This window comes from Dioszegia hungarica, assembly GCF_025882075.1.
Source record: "Dioszegia hungarica strain PDD-24b-2 chromosome Unknown MKK02contig_8, whole genome shotgun sequence".
Classification (NCBI taxonomy): Eukaryota; Fungi; Basidiomycota; class Tremellomycetes; order Tremellales; family Bulleribasidiaceae; genus Dioszegia; species Dioszegia hungarica.
In genome coordinates, this window is record NW_026515770.1 from 738,285 (window position 1) to 756,965 (window position 18,681).

An 18,681-nucleotide genomic window follows, 5' to 3' on the forward strand; every position below is an offset into this window, starting at 1 on the left:
AGAGCCGAGGACTGAGGGTCGCGGCTGGGGCGTGGTAGTCGCAGTGGCGAAAGAGCCCAGCGTGGTGGCGATGCAGAGAGTGGGCTGAAGATGTGCTGAGAGGCACGTGGGAGTGGTACTGTGGGGGGTCCGCTTTGCGAGCAGCTGTGTATAGGGTCTGGCTGACGGGGTCCTTTCAGGGGTAGGCCCGCTCGGTCAAAGGCGTTTTTGGAGATAGATAATGCATGAACATGGCGCATAACAGGGCGCCGCGGGGGTACAGATTGGGCTGGATGTTATATAAAGGGGCAGGTTACAGGGCGGTAGCTGGGCGGTGCATCCTCGGATGCGTCGAAGCTCGGTTGACGGTAAGTAGATTGGGAGATGAGAAGTAGATTGGGAGATGAGAAGTAGATTGGGAGATGAGAAGTAGATTGGGAGATGAGAAGTAGATTGGGAGATGAGAAGTAGATTGGGAGATGAGAAGTAGATTGGGAGATGAGAAGTAGATTGGGAGATGAGAAGTAGATTGGGAGATGAGAAGTAGATTGGGAGATGAGAAGTAGATTGGGAGATGAGAAGTAGATTGGGAGATGAGAAGTAGATTCAGGCAACTGATTTGAGGGCTTCCGTCGGAAGCTTCCTGTTGCGGGGCCCCCGAACCTCGCCAAAATCAGATCTTGCCGCACGAATTCGACTCCAACTCCTCATTCCCATAGTTACCATTTACTTCACTCCAGCTCTACTGACGATGACGTCTCAGCAGCCCACTCAAGAAGCGCGGACTCCCGCGCTGGAGATCAGCCGCCCAAACACTCCCCCTACGCCAGCGGTCCACTCGTCCCCCTCCTTTGACTACCACGAGGAACGGAGGCTCCATCTCCAGGATGAGATATACTTCTCGCATCGGCTTCCACGGCTGCCGCCTCCTGCCCTGGCATCGCCGGGTGGAAACGCACCCGAAAGATCCCTCGCACCAGGAAACTCTCCTCACCCTCGGTCATACGAGTCCAGCGCAGATGCCAGCCCAAGCGCTTTCCATCCTGCGGCCCCGTTCGCTCAGATGCGGCACCTCACGCTGGACGAGCAGGACGGGGATGATGGAGCGGACAATCTGTCGATGGATGGGGAGCACGATGACGGGTATGAGGGACTACCGGGGAATACACGGACAGGCCCGTCGTCTAGGTCTAGGCAGGCCACGGCGCCTCACTCGCCCGTGAACCCCACCTTCCCAAAGAGCGACGCCGACGCAAGGACGCAATTGCTTGACAGAAAGGAGCAGGATGCTCAGGAGCGGCTAGATCTGGAGGAGGAGAAGCGGGAAAGACTGTTAGCAGAGGGTCCTGCCGCAATGGGCGCTGGCGCACAGACCGGCGGAATGGGAGGCAGTGTACTTGAAGGTGAGTACCTCGTTCTGCTCTTATCTGCACGTTCCTCTGCCGCGGGGTCTTCCTTTTTCTTTTCTTGTTCTATCCTTCTCACGTGTGCTCGTCAGCCGCCTTTACCTGAAACGGTTGGGCGCTCTGCCGATCGTGATCACATCATCTTCTTCACTCCCATCCATCCTTTCATACTTTTCAACCACGTTCGTTCTTATCTTCTTGGTGTAGAAGTGGCTGTGTCACACGAGCGCGGGACAATGGAGGTCAGACGTGGTCAGGTGCTTGAGAAGAGTTCGGTTGCGTCTGGTGATTGTGGGGGTTATAAGGGTTGAGAAGCGGGGACTCTTGCCTCGTCCGCTTTCCCCGTCCTTACGATTCTCCACGCACTCTTTCTGATTTGGACTCTTCTGGTCTTCCCTTACTTCTGCCAAGATGTGTGGACATATACACCGCAAGTATGATCCCGCCCTCGTCACCCGCTCGACCTTCTTCACCCCTCCCCCTACCCGTCCTCCCTCCCCTTCTCAACCCAATACCCCTTCCACCCCTATCTGCAGTCTCGGCGTCGATCTCGGCGACGATGATTTCTCGCCCGACTGCCCCCTTTCTCCCACTGCGCCTTTACTTGGACCCCGCGGCGATGTGCCCCCAACCGAAGAGAAACTTGCGAGTGACCTGCTGATGGAGCTTCAAATTGTTGCCTTTGCAGAAAACGGAATCGGCTCTGCACTTGATTCCCTATAGTAAGCTCCAGCGACCCCACGCTATTCCAAGCGGGAATACAGCTGACGCATCAGCGCATCCTTCGCCAAATGCCTCGACCTTCGCGACAAGTATATCGCCCTCTCCAACCAGCGCCTTGGCGACAATCCCCGCGACCACGACGGGACCTTTTCCGGCTTCTATCCCCGCGCGATGGGCGACGTCCTCGGCGTCAAGCCCGAAGCTGACGTGGAGCAATGCGAGGCGCGCACCTCAGCTTCGAGCGCCGAGAACGATCTTCCGACTTGGCGGATCAACCCCCCTCCTCCACCGCCGCATTGGCACTGGCGACCTCCGGTGGCGCAGGGTCAAATGCCGCACCTCGAGCACCGGGACTCTGGCGGGCCGGACCTTCCATCCGGCAATGACGGTACGGCCGCCGGGTCGAGCTCTTCGGACTACAAAAAGCCAACCGGCAAGTCTGACATGGACGTCTTTGATGTGGCGGACTTTGAGATTCCAGCGAAGGACCAGAGCTGGACGTTCGGACTAAACGAGGAGGGCGTCTTTGAGGTCTTCTCGGCTCAGGCTGCTCCATCGACACCGGCTACACCAGCTGCTCCCGCTGCTCAAACCACGTCCCCGTCTGCACCGGTCCAGCGCCTCGCCCGAGTTCCTAGTCTCAAGGAATACTTTACCGACCTCGACTTCCTCCTCAGCGTGTGCTCGGACGGGCCCGCCAAGTCTTTCGCTTTCCGTCGGCTCAAGTACCTCGCGAGCAAGTGGAGCTTGTACTGCCTCTTGAACGAGTATCAGGAGCTGGCGGATATGAAGGCGGTTCCTCATCGGTAAGTTGGATGCAGCGAAGATAATAGCGATCAGAGCTTACTCCTCAGTGACTTCTACAATGTCCGGAAAGTCGATACCCATATCCACCACTCTGCGAGCATGAACCAGAAGCACTTGTTGCGATTCATCAAGTCCAAGCTGAAGAAGGCGCCCAATGTCAGTTGATCGTCTAGTACAATTGTCGCTAATCAGACCTCGGCTGATTTGCAGGAAATCGTCATTCATCGTGATGGCAAGGATCTCACCCTCGCCGAGGTGTTCGAGTCGCTCAATCTGACGGCGTACGACCTTTCGATAGACACGCTCGACATGCACGCTCACCAGGTAAGCCGAAGAGCTCCATCTGCGTGAGGGCATCAGCTGACGCGATGCAGGAGTTCCACCGATTCGACCGCTTCAATGATCGATACAACCCGACTGGATCGTCCAGATTGAGAGAGATCTTCCTCAAGACGGACAATCTGTTGAAGGGGAAATATCTCGCGGAGTTGACAAAGGGTAGGCTACGCTCATTTCTTCGGCCGCCAAGAGATAATCGAGCTGATGCCTACCTCAGAGCTGATCACCGACCTCGAACAGAGCAAGTACCAGCATTGCGAGTGGCGTCTGTCGATTTATGGCCGGTAAGCTCCGCCCATTACAGCTTTTCAGGTTGCCAGCTGACCTCGCAGCAACATGGCGGAGTGGGACACCCTCGCGAAATGGGTCGTCAACAACAAGCTCATCTCGCACAATGTCCGCTGGCTTATCCAAGTTCCAAGGCTGTACGAGATCTTCAAGGGCGGTGGATTGATCTCGAACTTTGAGGATATCGTCAAGAGTAAGCTGGGTTGGCCCGAAAGAATGAGGCACACGCTCACACCGCAGATGTTTTCCAGCCTCTCTTCGAAGTCACCGCAGACCCCGCATCCCACCCCGAGCTGCATATCTTCCTCCAGCGCGTAGTGGGGTTCGATTCGGTGGACGATGAGTCGAAGCCTGAGCGAAGGCTGTATCGCAAGTTCCCGACGGCCAAGATGTGGGATACGAAGCAGAGTCCGCCGTACTCGTACTGGTATGTTTGCTTGCAGCGTGATATTCGGCTCTGGTGCTCAAGCTGACCTTATCAGGATCTACTACATGTACGCGAACATGGCGAGTCTTAACGCTTGGCGACGCGAGCGACGCTTCAGTGAGTCCTCAGCTGCCCAGCCATTTGGTTCTTTTTGAGCGTGGCTGACCCTCGAGACACCTTTGTTCTGCGTCCGCACTGTGGTGAAGCCGGTGATCCTGACCATCTCTCCTCCGCATTCCTCACCTCTCACTCGATCTCGCACGGCATCCTCCTCCGCAAAGTCCCAGCTCTGCAGTACCTCTTTTACCTGAAGCAGATCGGGCTGGCGATGAGTCCTCTGAGCAACAATGCGCTCTTCTTGACGTATGAGCGGAACCCATTCAAGGACTTCTTCCGGACCGGCCTGAATGTCAGCTTGTCTACCGGTGTGTCCATCGCTCACATCGCGGGCGTCACGCTTTGCTGATAACACAGACGACCCGCTTCAATTCCACTTCACCCAGTCCCATCTCCTCGAAGAGTACTCGTGCGCCGCTCAAATCTACAAACTCACCCCTGCGGACATGTGCGAGCTCGCGCGCAACTCGGTCCTGCAGAGCGGATGGGAGATGGCGGTCAAGAAGCATTGGATTGGGAATCGGTGGTATCTCCCCGGAGCGAGCGGGAACGATATACACAAGACGAACGTTCCCACCAGCCGATTGACTTATCGGCACCAGACACTTCTGGAGGAGCTGTAAGTTTACCTCTGGGACAAAACAAACATTGAGGAAACAGCTGACAAGTAGTACGCTCATTCGCCGGGGAACGCAATCTCCCAGTGCGACGCCGGGACACCTTCAGACTGCCCACCCCTCACAGCTCCCCCTTGCCCCTCCCTTCCCACCGCCGTCTTCCGCGTCAGTCCCATCGGCTCCCGCTCATCCAGCCACCGTACCAGGCAAACCGCACACCAGTCTCACCGAGAATGATATTGGCGCGGCAGCGATGGAGCCAACCAAGGCTGCCTTTCCCGAGATGGCAAGCCAGGCGGGGCTGGGCGGGCTGGCGGGTGTGATTGGGCAAGCGGCGAGTGTGGGGCATTTGGGTCAGGGTCAGGGGCAGGCGCAGAATCAGGTGGGGCCGGGCGTGGGGGCGTTGGATGAGAAGATTAGGCGGAAGAGGACAGAGAGTATGGGCAAGGGGCTGCCGGCACCTGAGGAGACGGGCAAGTACTAGTCAGGGCGGGCGATGTATCCCATGCGAGGGCGATCGATGTCGTTGCGCTTGCCTTTCCGATACAGCCTGCCACTCTCATCCCGCTACCCACTTGGTTCTTTGGTGACTGCAAGTAGGTGATGCGTGTTGCTGCAAGCCCGAAAACCCTTACGGGACTCTGACTCCAGTTTTAGACCTACAATCACCCAAGGCGTGACAGGCATATGATGAGCATAATTGAAAACTACGTGAGAGATTACAGCTGCTACTATTATCTGCAGCCCGAGTGGCCGTCCTACATAATCACACATCCGCAACCCTTTCCGTGCGACCCCTCTTCCTTCCGTAGTCCCTGCCCAGTCCCTACGGAACCCCCTCCTGCCACGCCGTCACCCGCCGCCTGTACCCTCTGATTCCCCGCTGCCGCCTGCCGTTCTCTCTCCCACGCCACATCCGACGGCCTGCTCAGACCCTGCGCCTGTACCCCGCCTCCCCCGGGCCTTAAAGGTCCGCCCTGTCGCAAGCTATTATTGCTCGCCCGGATCCGCAAGTCGGCATTTGACGGTTGACGCGACGCCGTCGACGGTTTCCGCCTAAGTATTGACAATTTACGCGTCCTCCCTTCTCCCTCGCTGCCCGATACTGGTTCCCCTAGCTCTATGCCCGAGCCCGAGCCGGGGGGTCTGAGCGCATATGGACCCGTAGATGGTCGGCGTTGGAGGGAGGGAAATGGGGCGGGCGAGGGCGGGCCGGTATCGTATGCGGCATCATGGGCGTTCGTCGTGCGTATAGGTTTTGGCTGTTGCTGGTACCGTGACGGAGAGGGTGTGGGCGTAGGTAGACTGGTCTGCGAGTCGGAAGAAGTGGAAAAGTCTCGTCGGGACGAAGGTGGTTGAAGGGGATTATCCGGGCTTGGTTCGAATGTTGGTGAAAAAGCCGAGGCGGACCGAGGGATGTTGAGATTGCTCTCATCCTCCGTCAACAACCCCCTGCCTATTCTGCCGCCGCTGCCAAGTTTGGAGCTTGGTGCGGATGACGGATGAGGAGACGCCCTATCGGGCCTCTTCACCCATTTCACGGGCGTCCCGGTCTTATCCCACTCCACCGCCAGATCCCCCTCCTCCATCTCGTCCACTCCAATCCGGCGTTCCCCTTCCTGCCCTAGACCCATCTTGCGCGCCAGAGCCGGAAGAACGACATCGTCCCAGTTGGCTCCTTTTGGCGGGGTATAGGCCGACTCGGGCGGGACAAAGTGTGCCGCGACGCCCATCCGGGGCGGAGTGGGCATGGGGGATGTCTCGCGGACGTTAAGGGAGTGGCCGAGGGACATGGATCGACCGCCCGTCGAAGTCTGGCTAGAGGATAGACCGGATCGATTTGCGAAGCCCGAACCGGTAGCTGAGCGCTGGGAAGAGTTGAGCTTGCTCCCCGTTGCTATACGGGATGGAGCTTGTCCTAGGCCCAGAGCCGACCCCGTTCCTGTCGCTGACCGGGACATGCCCCCTGCACTCCCCTGACCGGTTCCGCCCTTTCCTTGCGATCCCCGCCGAGGATCTTTGGCGGGAAACATGCTCTCGATACGTTTCCGCTTGCTCGATCCGTCCTCATCCAATCCCTCCTCCCTCCCATCTTCGCCGCCCCACCCAGACTCCGCATCCATCTTGTGCCCGTGTTGGGCTATCCGCATCGCCTCTTCTGGGGGTAGACGAAACGGAGGCAGCTCGTCCCGGAGGTAAGTATCCGGAAAGGTTTGCTTGCTGAGATCAAAGCTGTCCCTGTGCGACAATACCTCCCTATTCCCCTCGCTCCCTCCGCCTTGCGACCCGCCTGACGGCCGTCGGATCACCGCAGGTCTGGGCGCGAGTTGCGACTTTGACCTCGGGCGAGATATAGTCCGGTTGGCGGTCATTCCTGGGGAGCTTGGACGAGTCACCGAAGTGCTAGAGATGGAGGACGATCCGCTCGGACGCCGAGGTTGCGCCGAGGGCTGTAGCCGCGGGATTCGGGAGGAAGGGGAGGAAGAGTCGGACGTTGTGTCATAGTCATTATAGGAAGGTCTTCGAGCCGCTCGTGAGGGGATAGGGATACGTGAAGGACCAGCAGCATAGTCGGGCCGGTTGCGAGGGTCGTAAGGGGTAGGGGAAGTGGACGAGCTTGAGGCATCGTGAGGGGCGTCAAAGAACGGCGTGGATTTGGTACGTGTCCGAATGGGGATATTGGAAGCACCTGAGGCTGTGGAAGTGGGGTCGGGACCAAAGGAGGCGGAGAGAGGAGTAGGGGGGATCTCATTCTGCTCGTACTGGTCTGTGTAGCCCGACGAGGAGAGCCGGTTGGTGAGGTACTGCGATTCCGTCTCCAAGCCTAATGGGTCAGCTTGGCGCAACAGTGTTGCGAGTGACAAGTGGAACATCTGTTCAATCAAGCTCCTTGAGGCCAGAGGAAGTGTGGTGAGCAAGCTGAGTGGAGGCCAGGAGAGTGAAGGGAACGTACGTTTCTTCAACGTTGGCACGATCTGATCTTCCCAGCTCGGCGCCTGGACCTGCATGCCCGTCGTGCGAGGTATAGGAGCCATCATTCTCTCGATGAGTCACCGATCCGGAGCCCTCAGGCTGACGCCAGCTCAGCAGAGCAGATGTAACGGATTTGTTGACAGGGGCGATACTGGGGGGCGTTGTATCGCAGTCGCCAAGAGCTGCGGGTGTTCCGTAAATCTATAGCGATCCTAAATGACGGGGCAAAAGGGTTTCCGCCTATCCTGCTGGCATTGAGCAGTACAAGAGACTAAGATAGAAAGAACAAAGACACAGTGAGGATGAAGGACGTTCATAGGTGGATTAATCATGACGAGTTGAATGAAATTTAAGGTTCACTCGACCACCTTCAGGGCAAGTTTCAGCTTGTCTCAGCCAGCCAACATCGGCCAGAACGGGACAAGAACCTGGTAGAGGGTATACAGGTCAACAGGGTATCACTACGGAAGGCTAAGTAGGACTTATACGGAATTTTAAGCATCGAAAGTACAGAAAGAGACGATTCCCTACACTATGAACGTTCCGGCCACCCTACTCCTGCTGCTGCTGCTGCTGCTTCGCGGCGTTCCGCTCGCTCATCCGCCTGCCCTGCGCCTCCGCCGCAGCCCGATCATACGTCCTCCCATCCTCCTCGTCCTCATCCTCATCCTCCATCTCCCCATCCTCCTCCAGGTCCAGGTCCTCAAAGTCCGACATGGGGTAATCCCCCTCGCTGCTCTGCCCCACCGACTGCGCATCCTCCAGGTCGACGTCCATACTCTCGTCGACCCTGCTCCTTGCGCTCCACGGAGTACTTCCCGCTCGCCACCGGACACTCTCCCATCCCTGTCCCGCCTCCCCGACGAGCATGCGGCAGACCTGCGGGGGAAGCTGTCCACCCGCCTGATCCCACATATCGTCCTCCATCTCCCGAAGGGTATTGACTTCAATCTCAAAAAGCCTCGTCTCGTCATTGACAAGTCCGCCACCGTGGCCATCCCCACCGACGATCCGGCGTCCCTCCTCGCTATCATCCGCATCGTCGTCCGCGCCCGGCATGGGGGGTTGATTGGTGGCCCGCTGGTTCCGGTGTCGGTCCCGCCGATTCTCGGCCGCACCCTTGAAGACGGCGAGCGAGTTGGTACCGCGAGGAAGGTGGATACGGATATGCGGGATGGGAGCGTTCGCCCATAGATCGAGGGTAGGGGAGCGGACGATAAGAGTGGCGAGCGGGTCAAACGCCACAACCGAGAGCGCCTGGAGAGTCGGGCTCCAGTGCGCAGTGATGAGCTCGAGGAGCTGGCCGCGCATGGCATGTGCCAGGTGGTAGGACGTCATACCGATCGCGGTCGGCTGAGGAGGATGGGTAAGAAGAGAGATATAGTCGGTAGGATTGGGAATGGGTTGCACGGCCGGAGGGGGGATCTGCGGAGGAGCGGCGATTTGCTGGACCTTTGAGGGCGCGGCAGGTTGAGTGGACTGACCGACAATGCGAGACATTTCGACCATTGCTTCGTAGTACCCACCCCCCGGCGCGCTTGAGATGAATTCGAAGTCGTCGGGGTCAGCTCCAATGGGTACATGGGAGCCGGATGTAGCCTGAGGCTGCGGGGCAGGAGTTGCGCCGCTAGCGATGGCCGAGTTCGCCTGGATAAGAGTTGCCATGTGGGCAGCGATGAGGGCACTCCGGGCTTCCCGCCAGTCGATGGTGCCGCCGGTCTTGATCGACACCATCTCAGAGCTTGACGCGTCCCCGGTGGGTACATGGTTGGCCGGAACGTCGACCTCTCGGACGACGATTTTGCGTCGCGGCAGCCGCGCCCAGCCTGGAGTAGGAGCCGCATCGGTGGCGACCGGGTCAACAGACGGCGGAGGTGGCACCGGGGCAGTCTGTGTGCTCGATCCGGAGAGTCCCGAGCCTCCACCGGCCAGAGGTTCCCCGCGCCATCTGCCCAGCCGCTGCATGAGGACTTCGTCCTCCATGTCGCTCTCGCTGTCGACCGAGTGATGGTCGTCTTGACTCCACCACGCGCCAGGAGGAGCCGAGCTGGGACCGCTGGAGGTAGATCCAGGAGTCGGGTGGTTGTTGTCGAGGTCAGCCGACGAGTCGCCAGAGTGGGCCCAGATATCAAGGCTTTTAGGCCAAGTCCCATGCTGAGGACCGGGCGGGGGCGCATTGTTCATTGCGGGCGGTAGCGCGGGCGCCGTACCGCCAGACGTGGGGTGGGGGTGGGCTTGCTGTGGAAGATGCTGAAAGCCGAAGCCGCCAGCGCCGGCTACGAGCTGCTGAGCATAAATCGTAGCCAGGGCTGCGAGTCCCCCTGCGCCACCGCCTGGCACAACACCCTGTGCGGCACCTTGGTTTGCACCTGGTATGGTTGTGGACGGCACCTTGGGGATTTCTATCCACCAAGATGGGAGATCCAGCTCCATACCCTTCCAGAGGGCATCACGCCATTGTTCCTGGATGGCACACCGCCCAGCATCAGTCATCTGCATGGACCGCTGTCCTAGCCTGGCTCCCTGAGCGCCAGGGGGAGACCCGGTGGATCGAGACATCGAAGAGTAGATGGAGGGACGGGTAGCGGCCATGAGGTCTTCGCCAAAGGGAGAGTCGGTGAGGTCCCACATCCGAATCTCGAGCCGAGCCTTCTTCGGGTGTATGAGTTGCAGGGCCGAGAAGAGGGTGTTGGCGTCGTTGGTCTGGAGCACGAGGGTATCTTTGAGGTGAAAAGTCACGAGGCGGGGAAGGTAAGAGAATAGTCGCGGAAGGAGGGGATGGACGGTAGGCTGGCGGGCACCGAAAAGGTTGTTTGGTAGAACCCTGCCCGCGGATGGGGCCGAAGCTTGGACGGTGAGGTGACGGACGAGCTTGGAGGGTGTCTCGCCGTTTTCGATGAAGGGAGAAGGAGTTGCCAGAGCGCGAAGGAAGGCTGGGATCGCTTTGTGGCTGACTACGGGGTGGGCGTAGAGAATGGGAAGGGCCATCTGGGTGTGCTCGGCAGAGAGCATGATTGGGGCGAGCGCGTTGCTCATGTAGCCTTGATCATGCCATTCTGACCGTCAGCTGCTGGTACAGTCATGTGTGGAAAAGCTCGAGCTCACCCTCGGCACATCGACCATAGTAGAATGCCCAGATTCGCCGCCACACTTCCTCCGGCAGCTCCGGCAAATACCTCATCTTCCCCTTTCCCTTGTCCTTGCGAGGAGGAGCGACCATGTCTTCGATCTCTTCGGCGTCGCTATCGCTGTCCATGTCCCGGATGGAAGTGAATGATGGAGGTAAGGGCATGGAGGTGATGCTGAAATCGGTCATAGTGCCCGATCTGAGACCCTCCTTGGGTTAAAGGGAGCAGTGCTGGAAAGTAGACGAAAGCGTTCTGTCGAAACGGTAGGATGGGTAATTGCGGCGCAGTCTATCCTTTGAGTGGTAGAGACGAAAGGGTTGTTGAGCGAAAAGGCTGGTCGACCGACAGGGATGACTGGATTGGCGAGTGAAACGCCGCTAGTCGCTTTGCCCTGACCCGACCGGTAGCGACCGATAGCTCTGTTCCGGGCGGTGATGCTGGTAGCTGTGCGAAATATGCTGCTCGCACAGGGAATGGTATACAGGAGTGCAAAGATGAAGTAGGAAGAGAAGCAGAGTTGACTGGCATGGACTTGCGCTTGCAATTGGTGGTGAGGCGATGACGGCATCCATCCCGGCCGGTCCGAAAGTGGCAGCGGGTGGCGTCATGGCGATCAGATCTGCTTCACAAATGCCACACAACCATGGATAGGAGCACCGAGTATCTAGCACCGTCAGCGTCGTCAGGTGGAGAACAAGCCGGGACGGGGTAGTTACGATGAAATCGAATAATGAAGTCGCGAGCTGCAGCAAAGAAGCTCGTAATTGCGAGCGGGTTTTTTGATTGCCACCCAGCCTCTCTGAGGGGACGAGCAACCAAGCTGGCCCCAGCTGTACGAGACGACTTCTATACCGAGGCTGGATGCCCTCACTACAAGCCTCGAGATGGCCCAGACCTGCTCTTTGCCGCTTATAGCGTGTGCTGGCTGCCATGGTGTCGCGTAAGTGACTTATCGCGGTACCTGAGACGCGTTCGGGGCTAACGTAAGGGCGCTAAACTCAAAGTCAAAAGTAAACCGTCCGTCTGTCACGATGGATCTATCTTTACCTTTTACATCAAAGCGAGCGTCGTACATACGCGTGTCAACAAGAGATGGCGTCCATAGCGTGCCTGACATAGTGCTCGACAATCTATACTAGCCATGGCGCCAATTCCTCTCCCACGAAGAGGTGTCCGAACGGCCCTCATCATCGGCGTCCTCCTCTGGCTCGGCTACTCGCTCCTCAAGCGCTTCACCGCCGTGGTGGAGCTGGACGAGGCGGGTCAGGCCCAGCTTCAGCGCGCGCTCTTACGGGGAGCGAAGCGGACGGCGGCGGCACCTGCGGCAAAGACCAAGGCGAACGGCTTTGATCCAGCATTAGCTTTGGGCGAGAAGCAAAAGAAGAAGGTCACTGCGCCTGTCGCGGCGGTCGCTCCGCCCAAAGCTGCCGCAGGGAAGAAGGGAAAGAAGGATGCTCTGCCCGCGCACAAGTATCTCGATAATGGGTTGCTGGTAGTGAATCCCAAGGGACAGCATCCGATCTATGATCTGCTGGAGAAGGGAAAGGAGGTGTGGGACGGCAAGTTGGAGAGAGCGAGCAAGACGCTAGGGCAGGCGGTGGACGAGTATAGGAGGAGGTATGACCGAGCGCCGCCTAAGGGCTTTGATCGATGGTGAGCTTAGCAGTTCTTACAAGCCAAAGAGAGTGAGCTGACTGGCTTAGGTGGGCGTATGCGCAGAAACACAACGTGCAGCTACCAGACGAGTACGACCAGATAGTACGTCTCGACCTTTCCCCGCATCCAGGTCACGATGATATTGTGCTGACATTGCAGAACAAAGACCTGACCCCCTTCCACGCCCTCACCCCCTCCCAGATCCAGACACTCGTCCGCACCGCCTCCTCCAAATCAGGCATGTACACCATCTCCTGCCCCGGCGCCGAATCGAGGCTCCCATCAGAGAAGCGCGAGTGCACCTTCAAAGTCAACACCGAAGGCCTGAACGCGGAGGGGAAGAAGGTAGCCAACATGCGGGTCGAGGCGCAGATGGGGCTCTTGCGTGATGTCGCGGCGGAATTGGAGGAGGTACAGGCGGTGTTTTATAGTCATGATGTGCCGTGGCAGTTTGTGGGGCACGAATACGTGAGTCGGACCTGCGGAGGTACCCGCGTTAGAGGTGTGGCTCGGATGAAGAAGGGGGAGCTGATTCGGGCAGAAAAGTGCGCTGGAAGATGCAGCGTCTGTTAACGAATGTGAGCTGAATCGTTTCCTCCGGGTTTGGTGAGGATGTAAAGCTGATCGCTCAGATCTCAATGTAGAGGAACACGATGTAAGCCGAGCGTCCTCCACGCCGACCTCATGGGGATCTAGGCTGACCACCAGCTTGACTGGGCACATCTCGGCTGGGCATCCGCATGCGCACCACATAAACCGCTCCGAAAATCATACGACGTGAAAGTTTTACCCTCGCTCCAGAATATATGGGACGAACGGGCCAAGACGTTCATCTGGGACCATAAAGCGTGAGCTGCCAACATTACATCCGCGAGCGTAGAGGTGATAGCTGATAACCGCAGCGCCATGGACCCATGTACCCACCCCACCATGACACACCTGCAAGGGTTCTTGTCTGGACATGGAAAGGGGCCTGGGCCGAGCAAGGAGCTGTATCCCGTCATGGCTATGTGCAAGACTACCTTACATTCGGATGTCCTAGCGGTCAGTTCCATAGAGCTCATGGTGAGAGGTCGAAACTGACGTGTCAGGTATCGATGGAGAATTGGACGGAAGATGTCGGGGTTGATCCACCATGGGAGGAGAAGAAGGACGACAGGCTACTTTGGCGAGGCAAGAATACCGGGATCTTCTACAAGAAGGGTGTTCCATGGGGTGAGTCCCCCTGCTATCTGTGTCTTCAGACACTGTGCTGATCCTCAGAAATATCACAACGAATCAATCTAGTCTCCCGGACAGATCTGCAAAAAGGCACACTCCCGGTCCTCCCCCTCACACCCCTCCACAAGCCCGTCGGCGCGCCCAAAAACACCCCTATCTCGGATCTGAACAAGGAGTTGATGGATGTCGCATTTGTGGATCAGCCCATCCAGTGCGAGCCGGCCGAGTGCGCGCGGGTCAAGGAGGAGTATAGATTCGGGGCGAGAGTCAATTGGGCACAGGGAAATCAGTACAAGTATATGCTTGATATCGGTACGTCTATCGCTTCTCGAGGGTGAGGGCTGGAGCTGATCGGCTAGATGGGAATGGGTGGTCGGCGAGGTTCAAGCGGCTCATGACGACCAACTCTGTCATTCTGAAGTCGACCATCTTTCCGGAATGGTATACCGACCGAGTCCAGCCATGTAAGTCACTCTGAATTACGAGGTGGTGTATAAGCTGATAGACAGGGGTACACTACGTACCGATAAAATCGGACCTGTCGGACTTGTACGACGTCCTCACGTTCTTCAGAGCAGGCCACGACAATCTCGCCAAGAAGATAGCGATGGAGGGGAAGAAGTGGAGCAAGACGTTCTGGCGGAAGGAGGATATGATCAGTTATCAGTTCAGGTGAGTCGATTCCCTGCGGATGAGGGACGAAAAGGGACAAGGGCTGATTTGCCTAGGCTGTTCTTGGAGCTGTCGAGGCTGATGGCGAGCGATAGAGAAGCCGCGAGCTACAGGGTGAAGGGTAGCGATCTGGACTGATCTTGATGAGGGATGCGGATCTTGGAAGGGTTGTGCATAGATAACATAGATGGAGTTTCGGGAGATCATGGCATATCTGGATAATTGGTGCACTGACCATCGTTAACGGGTTGATGGATTACTGATCCATTTCTTCATTGTCTCGGCTTCTCAACGCGTAGGACAAATCAATATGCATCCCAGAACATCCAGACCAGCCTCGTGTACGTATGATCTTATCACAAGAGACGACACTCCTTCACTGATCACCGGCTCACTCTGCAACACCCGTCGTTGCTTCCTCCCGGTCTGTGCACACCACGAAGACGGATCCTGGATGCGCTGTGCCCAAGCGCTCGGCCTCAGCCTTGACGTGGCTCATGGTCAGCCCATCGATGTATTCCACCTCGTCCCGGATGTAGTCAGGGGGGAGCTTGACGGACCAGAAACTCGAGCACACATCGCACGGTCCAGACCCGACCTTGATCTGGCGGCGGTGAACAGACTGGATAATGTCTGCGACGGCGCTCTTGATGCTCGCGATCGTATCGGGATTCTCCTCCGCCTGGCTCCAGACCACTGCCACCCAGTAGGGGGTCTTGTCGTCCCTTGTGGCGTCCGGTGCAGTCCAATACACCTGGATGTGTTTGCGTTGGACTTTGGACTTGTCGAGATGACGCGAGGCACGCCGCCGATTCGTGGTGGCCCGAGGACGCGAAGATGTGACCTGTGACGCAGGTCCCGCATCAGGCCCTCTGGGCTTGTACTTCCCAATGCACACCACCGTGCTGCTATTGCTCAACCGCAGAGATAGCCCCACTGGGATGTTATCCAGCCGCGACCGAGAATAGTAGAACATATCACGGAAGACATAAGAGCGGTCCAAGCCGGCCTTCTTGAGTGCTGCAGTACCCGCCCTCATCCAGGCCTGTCAAGCAGCATCCGACCCAAACGTCGACTTTCCAGGATCCAAGCTGACAATCTCCATGGTCTCCTGAAATGCGTCACTCTCGTCGCCTGTAGCTGGCAGCGCACCCGCTAGCTCCTTGCTGACGATGAAGGTGTAGCCCTTGCTCGATTTGTTGAATCTGCCCCATAGGCCGGTCCTTGTATCCTGTCCGTTAGCCAGCATACTGGTTGGAGTACAAGTAGGGACGGGCTGCCTCAGTCACATCCGCAATGCTTACAATGGAAGACGGGGAAGCGGAGGACTGTGAGTTGGAAAGCTTGGATCGTTCCATGTTCCCGAGGGTCCTGCTTGTATGTGTACAAAGCGTACCGAGGTGCGGACGATAGAGACAGCGGCAAGCGAATCGTGGGGCCGCCTTGGCAGCCCCAAGGGACTCTAAAGGTCGGGAGAAGAAAGGATAGAGATGTAGGTAGTGGGTGATCGAACGTTATATAATTGTTGCAACACGAACCAGGTCACCCAACGATCTGAGCATCTCCTTTGTTGCCTGACATTTGAGGAGGAGCCAGGGGTCCATGAGGTGCCAGCGATTGTTTGAGGTCGGAACCAGAGTGCACGTGCAGCTCAGTCCATCATGGCGTCGGGTGCCGCAGAGTTTGAAATCGGCAACACACATGTAGAAGCTGTCGAGTCTAGACGCCTCCAGGAGAGTCCCGGGCTGAGGAAAGGACATACACAGTATGCACGCGCGTGACACTGAAGGCTCCTGGTATCACAACCTGCCTCGTCTCACGCGGCTCCCGGTGATCTGGACACTTGCACAGGACATATCTTGTTGCATGCCCGAATCCGTAAAACCGCTTCGTACAATCTTGACCCTCACAGTCTCCTTCACCGTCCGCCGATCCGCACAGATGTTCACGCCGCCGCTTCTCATGAGATCTCTGTGCACTCGATGAATATGGTAGGAGGATGATCGGGGCCCAAAGTTTCGGCACGAGCTTTGAGGTTGCTCATGGTCCGCCAACTGATCTTTTTCGCCGGTGAGAAGATGTAGAGATGAGGGTCCCGCGTTCCGGGGAGGCTTACCGACCAGCAACCGGCGGCCACATCGGAGGTCTCCCCAGCATGGTAATGGCTGTATGCGGATCTGATGACGCCCCCATAGTGATCGGTAATCCTCTTCTTCGTCTGAGGATCCACCCCCGCCCGACTGCACTCCGCAAAGATCGAAAAGCGGTCCGTGTGGTCGTTGGTGGGGTCAGGAGCTGTCCAGTACGCTTGGAAGTGCCTGATCCGAGGGGGAGGTTGCACCGCACAATCACAGACAGCAACGACAGTACCTCCTCCCTGCCCTGTCGCACTGACCTTGATATCCTTGAATTGCGATGGAAACGCCCTCGTCATTGTACGTATCTCGTGAGATGCTTCCATGCAGGCCGCCTTGAGTGCTCGATCCGCAGCGTCAATCCAGGCCGCCTCTTCGTGCTCCTTGGAGAGCCAGCGGACTCCAAAGTAGGTCTGGGTGAAGATGTCAGGGATTGTTTGGTAGGCACATTGCTCCTCAGCGGTGGCTGGAGTTTGCGTTCCAGGCTTACAGTCTTCGCTGACAGCGACTTTGTAGGTCAGATTGGCGCGTGAATCCCACTGCGGGCCGAGGTATCTGCCGAATAGAGTCTTCTTGGTCGGTATCGAAGAAGTGGCCACAGAGTCGGGTTCGGCACTGAATGACGTGAACATGGTACGTACTGACGACTTGGTGCGTATTCTCCACAGTTGTTGGTGATATGTAGAAATGGAAATGGCGGAAGGGGGGAGGCCAGAGTACACGGGAAAGAGGGTCGGGGGGAGGTGGGCAACCTCCTGGCGGAGCATGTGCACGCAGTAAGGTGAAAGGATATTTGGGTCTCACGTGCTCTTGGTGTGTCATTTTCTATCGACCGACAGACTGGGCGGCTCCCTTATCACACCAAAGGGGACCATCATAAAGACCAGAGCGCTTTGCGTGTCAAGTTCTGACGCCCGATAGTCTGAGTTGCTCTCTTTCGGGATCAATTGGGTATGGAGGGCTGCTACCCGGAAGGGGGTCCACATGAGGCAGCGGCAAGAGCCTCAGGAGAGCACGAGTCAGCCATTGCAGGAGGCGGCCCCCCTCGCGTGGCTTTTGCTTCGGTTGGCGAGAATGCTGTATACGATCTTTGGTTGACCGTTGCCCCTAGGTCCCGTGCACTGCTGCAGCACTGCTTGTCAAGTAGATCACTCATCCAGCTCACTCATACATCCAAATACTCTCATCAACTTCGATGTTCCCATGTGCCGACAGACAGTCTCGCCTGTCGTCTGCCTATGGCGAGAAGCAATATTTTCCTTCACAGTCTGATCACTGGATGGAACAGATCGGTTCGGGCTGCAGTCTCGCCTTGTCTGCCTTCGCAATCCGCTCCATGACGATCTTATACCTCAGCTGACATCGAGATGTAGGACTCACAGGCACCATCACTCCGCCTGGCAGCTTCGTTCCCGGTGGCAAGACCATCGGAAAGTCAGCCACAGATGACATGGGCAGGACCGCGCCACCTGGCAGCTGGGTCCCTGTAGGCAAGCTGGGGCATGGTCAGCGGGCTTTTTCGCATGGCGTTTGATCGGCGACGGATGACTTACAACACTCCTTCTGTTCTGCCCTAGGTCAGCTCAGCCACTCTCGGAGTGAGATCTGCGTCTGGCTTATAGCTTAGAGAGAGGTCGCTTACATGGTGTGGTATGCGTGATACTTGATACCATATCCGTCTGGGACGATTGCGTTCTGAATGGATCAGCAATCACAGCTCTGCCTGGCAATTCCCCAGCAACCATGACTTCTCCCAGCTCACTCACCGCTACTGGCTCTTCTACCGTCACGGCGAACGGATGAGCAGGCTTTCCCGCTCCCACACCGGGCGGATTAGGGATTTTGTTCGACATCGTAAGGTTAATTTCTCAACATCAATAGCAGTCTATGCCCCACTATACTCCTCCTGGCTGACCTCTCCCCCTTGGTACTGCACCTCTGCTTTGTCTCTCCTGGCCGAGGCAGAGCGCAGAGATCAAAGGAGTTCGCCACCCCCTTACGTTACTCCGCCCCTTGGCGCCACTCTCAACGGCGATGACCGCCGAAACGCGCGCGTCTTCCATCCAAAAGTTGGCTCACCCAACTGCACGCTCGGTTCGCTCCATACATACCTCTTATCAACTGTCTCTATAGCGCCATCTAGCACCGCACACACCTCTGAGAGCTAGCTATCAGACTGTTAGAGACTCAGTG

General features: G+C 57.5%; 6 protein-coding genes across 6 annotated transcripts; 2 read left to right on the forward strand and 4 right to left on the reverse strand.

Moving 5' to 3' along the window:
- Window positions 1–730: 730 nt before the first annotated feature.
- On the forward strand, window positions 731–5,187 carry MKK02DRAFT_25000 (uncharacterized protein; the record flags this gene model as incomplete). The annotated part of the gene is made up of 13 exons (XM_053086969.1): window positions 731–1,322; window positions 2,023–2,107; window positions 2,162–2,914; window positions 2,963–3,071; window positions 3,126–3,239; window positions 3,290–3,413; window positions 3,472–3,538; window positions 3,587–3,735; window positions 3,783–3,969; window positions 4,025–4,086; window positions 4,143–4,394; window positions 4,444–4,705; window positions 4,758–5,187. The coding sequence occupies 13 exons, from the start codon at window positions 731–733 to the stop codon at window positions 5,185–5,187; spliced, it is 3,186 nt and encodes a 1,061-aa protein (XP_052945054.1).
- Window positions 5,188–5,461: 274 nt separating this feature from the next.
- MKK02DRAFT_43960 (uncharacterized protein) lies at window positions 5,462–7,738 on the reverse strand (the record flags this gene model as incomplete). Its single annotated transcript, XM_053092699.1, has 2 exons — window positions 5,462–7,527; window positions 7,657–7,738. 2 exons carry the CDS (start codon window positions 7,736–7,738, stop codon window positions 5,462–5,464), a joined length of 2,148 nt encoding a protein of 715 aa, XP_052945055.1.
- A 490-nt stretch (window positions 7,739–8,228) lies between these two features.
- On the reverse strand, window positions 8,229–10,992 carry MKK02DRAFT_43961 (uncharacterized protein; the record flags this gene model as incomplete). The annotated part of the gene is made up of 2 exons (XM_053092700.1): window positions 8,229–10,732; window positions 10,782–10,992. The coding sequence occupies 2 exons, from the start codon at window positions 10,990–10,992 to the stop codon at window positions 8,229–8,231; spliced, it is 2,715 nt and encodes a 904-aa protein (XP_052945056.1).
- A 953-nt stretch (window positions 10,993–11,945) lies between these two features.
- Window positions 11,946–14,491, forward strand: MKK02DRAFT_25665 (glycosyl transferase family 90-domain-containing protein; the record flags this gene model as incomplete). The annotated part of the gene is made up of 10 exons (XM_053087071.1): window positions 11,946–12,457; window positions 12,508–12,562; window positions 12,620–12,964; window positions 13,157–13,308; window positions 13,363–13,504; window positions 13,552–13,675; window positions 13,724–13,993; window positions 14,041–14,145; window positions 14,191–14,353; window positions 14,410–14,491. 10 exons carry the CDS (start codon window positions 11,946–11,948, stop codon window positions 14,489–14,491), a joined length of 1,950 nt encoding a protein of 649 aa, XP_052945057.1.
- Window positions 14,492–14,744: 253 nt separating this feature from the next.
- On the reverse strand, window positions 14,745–17,255 carry MKK02DRAFT_43963 (uncharacterized protein; the record flags this gene model as incomplete). Its single annotated transcript, XM_053092701.1, has 3 exons — window positions 14,745–15,398; window positions 15,450–15,584; window positions 16,470–17,255. 3 exons carry the CDS (start codon window positions 17,253–17,255, stop codon window positions 14,745–14,747), a joined length of 1,575 nt encoding a protein of 524 aa, XP_052945058.1.
- A 505-nt stretch (window positions 17,256–17,760) lies between these two features.
- MKK02DRAFT_43964 (uncharacterized protein) lies at window positions 17,761–18,341 on the reverse strand (the record flags this gene model as incomplete). Its single annotated transcript, XM_053092702.1, has 5 exons — window positions 17,761–17,832; window positions 17,869–17,972; window positions 18,042–18,061; window positions 18,131–18,183; window positions 18,255–18,341. The coding sequence occupies 5 exons, from the start codon at window positions 18,339–18,341 to the stop codon at window positions 17,761–17,763; spliced, it is 336 nt and encodes a 111-aa protein (XP_052945059.1).
- Window positions 18,342–18,681: the final 340 nt, after the last annotated feature.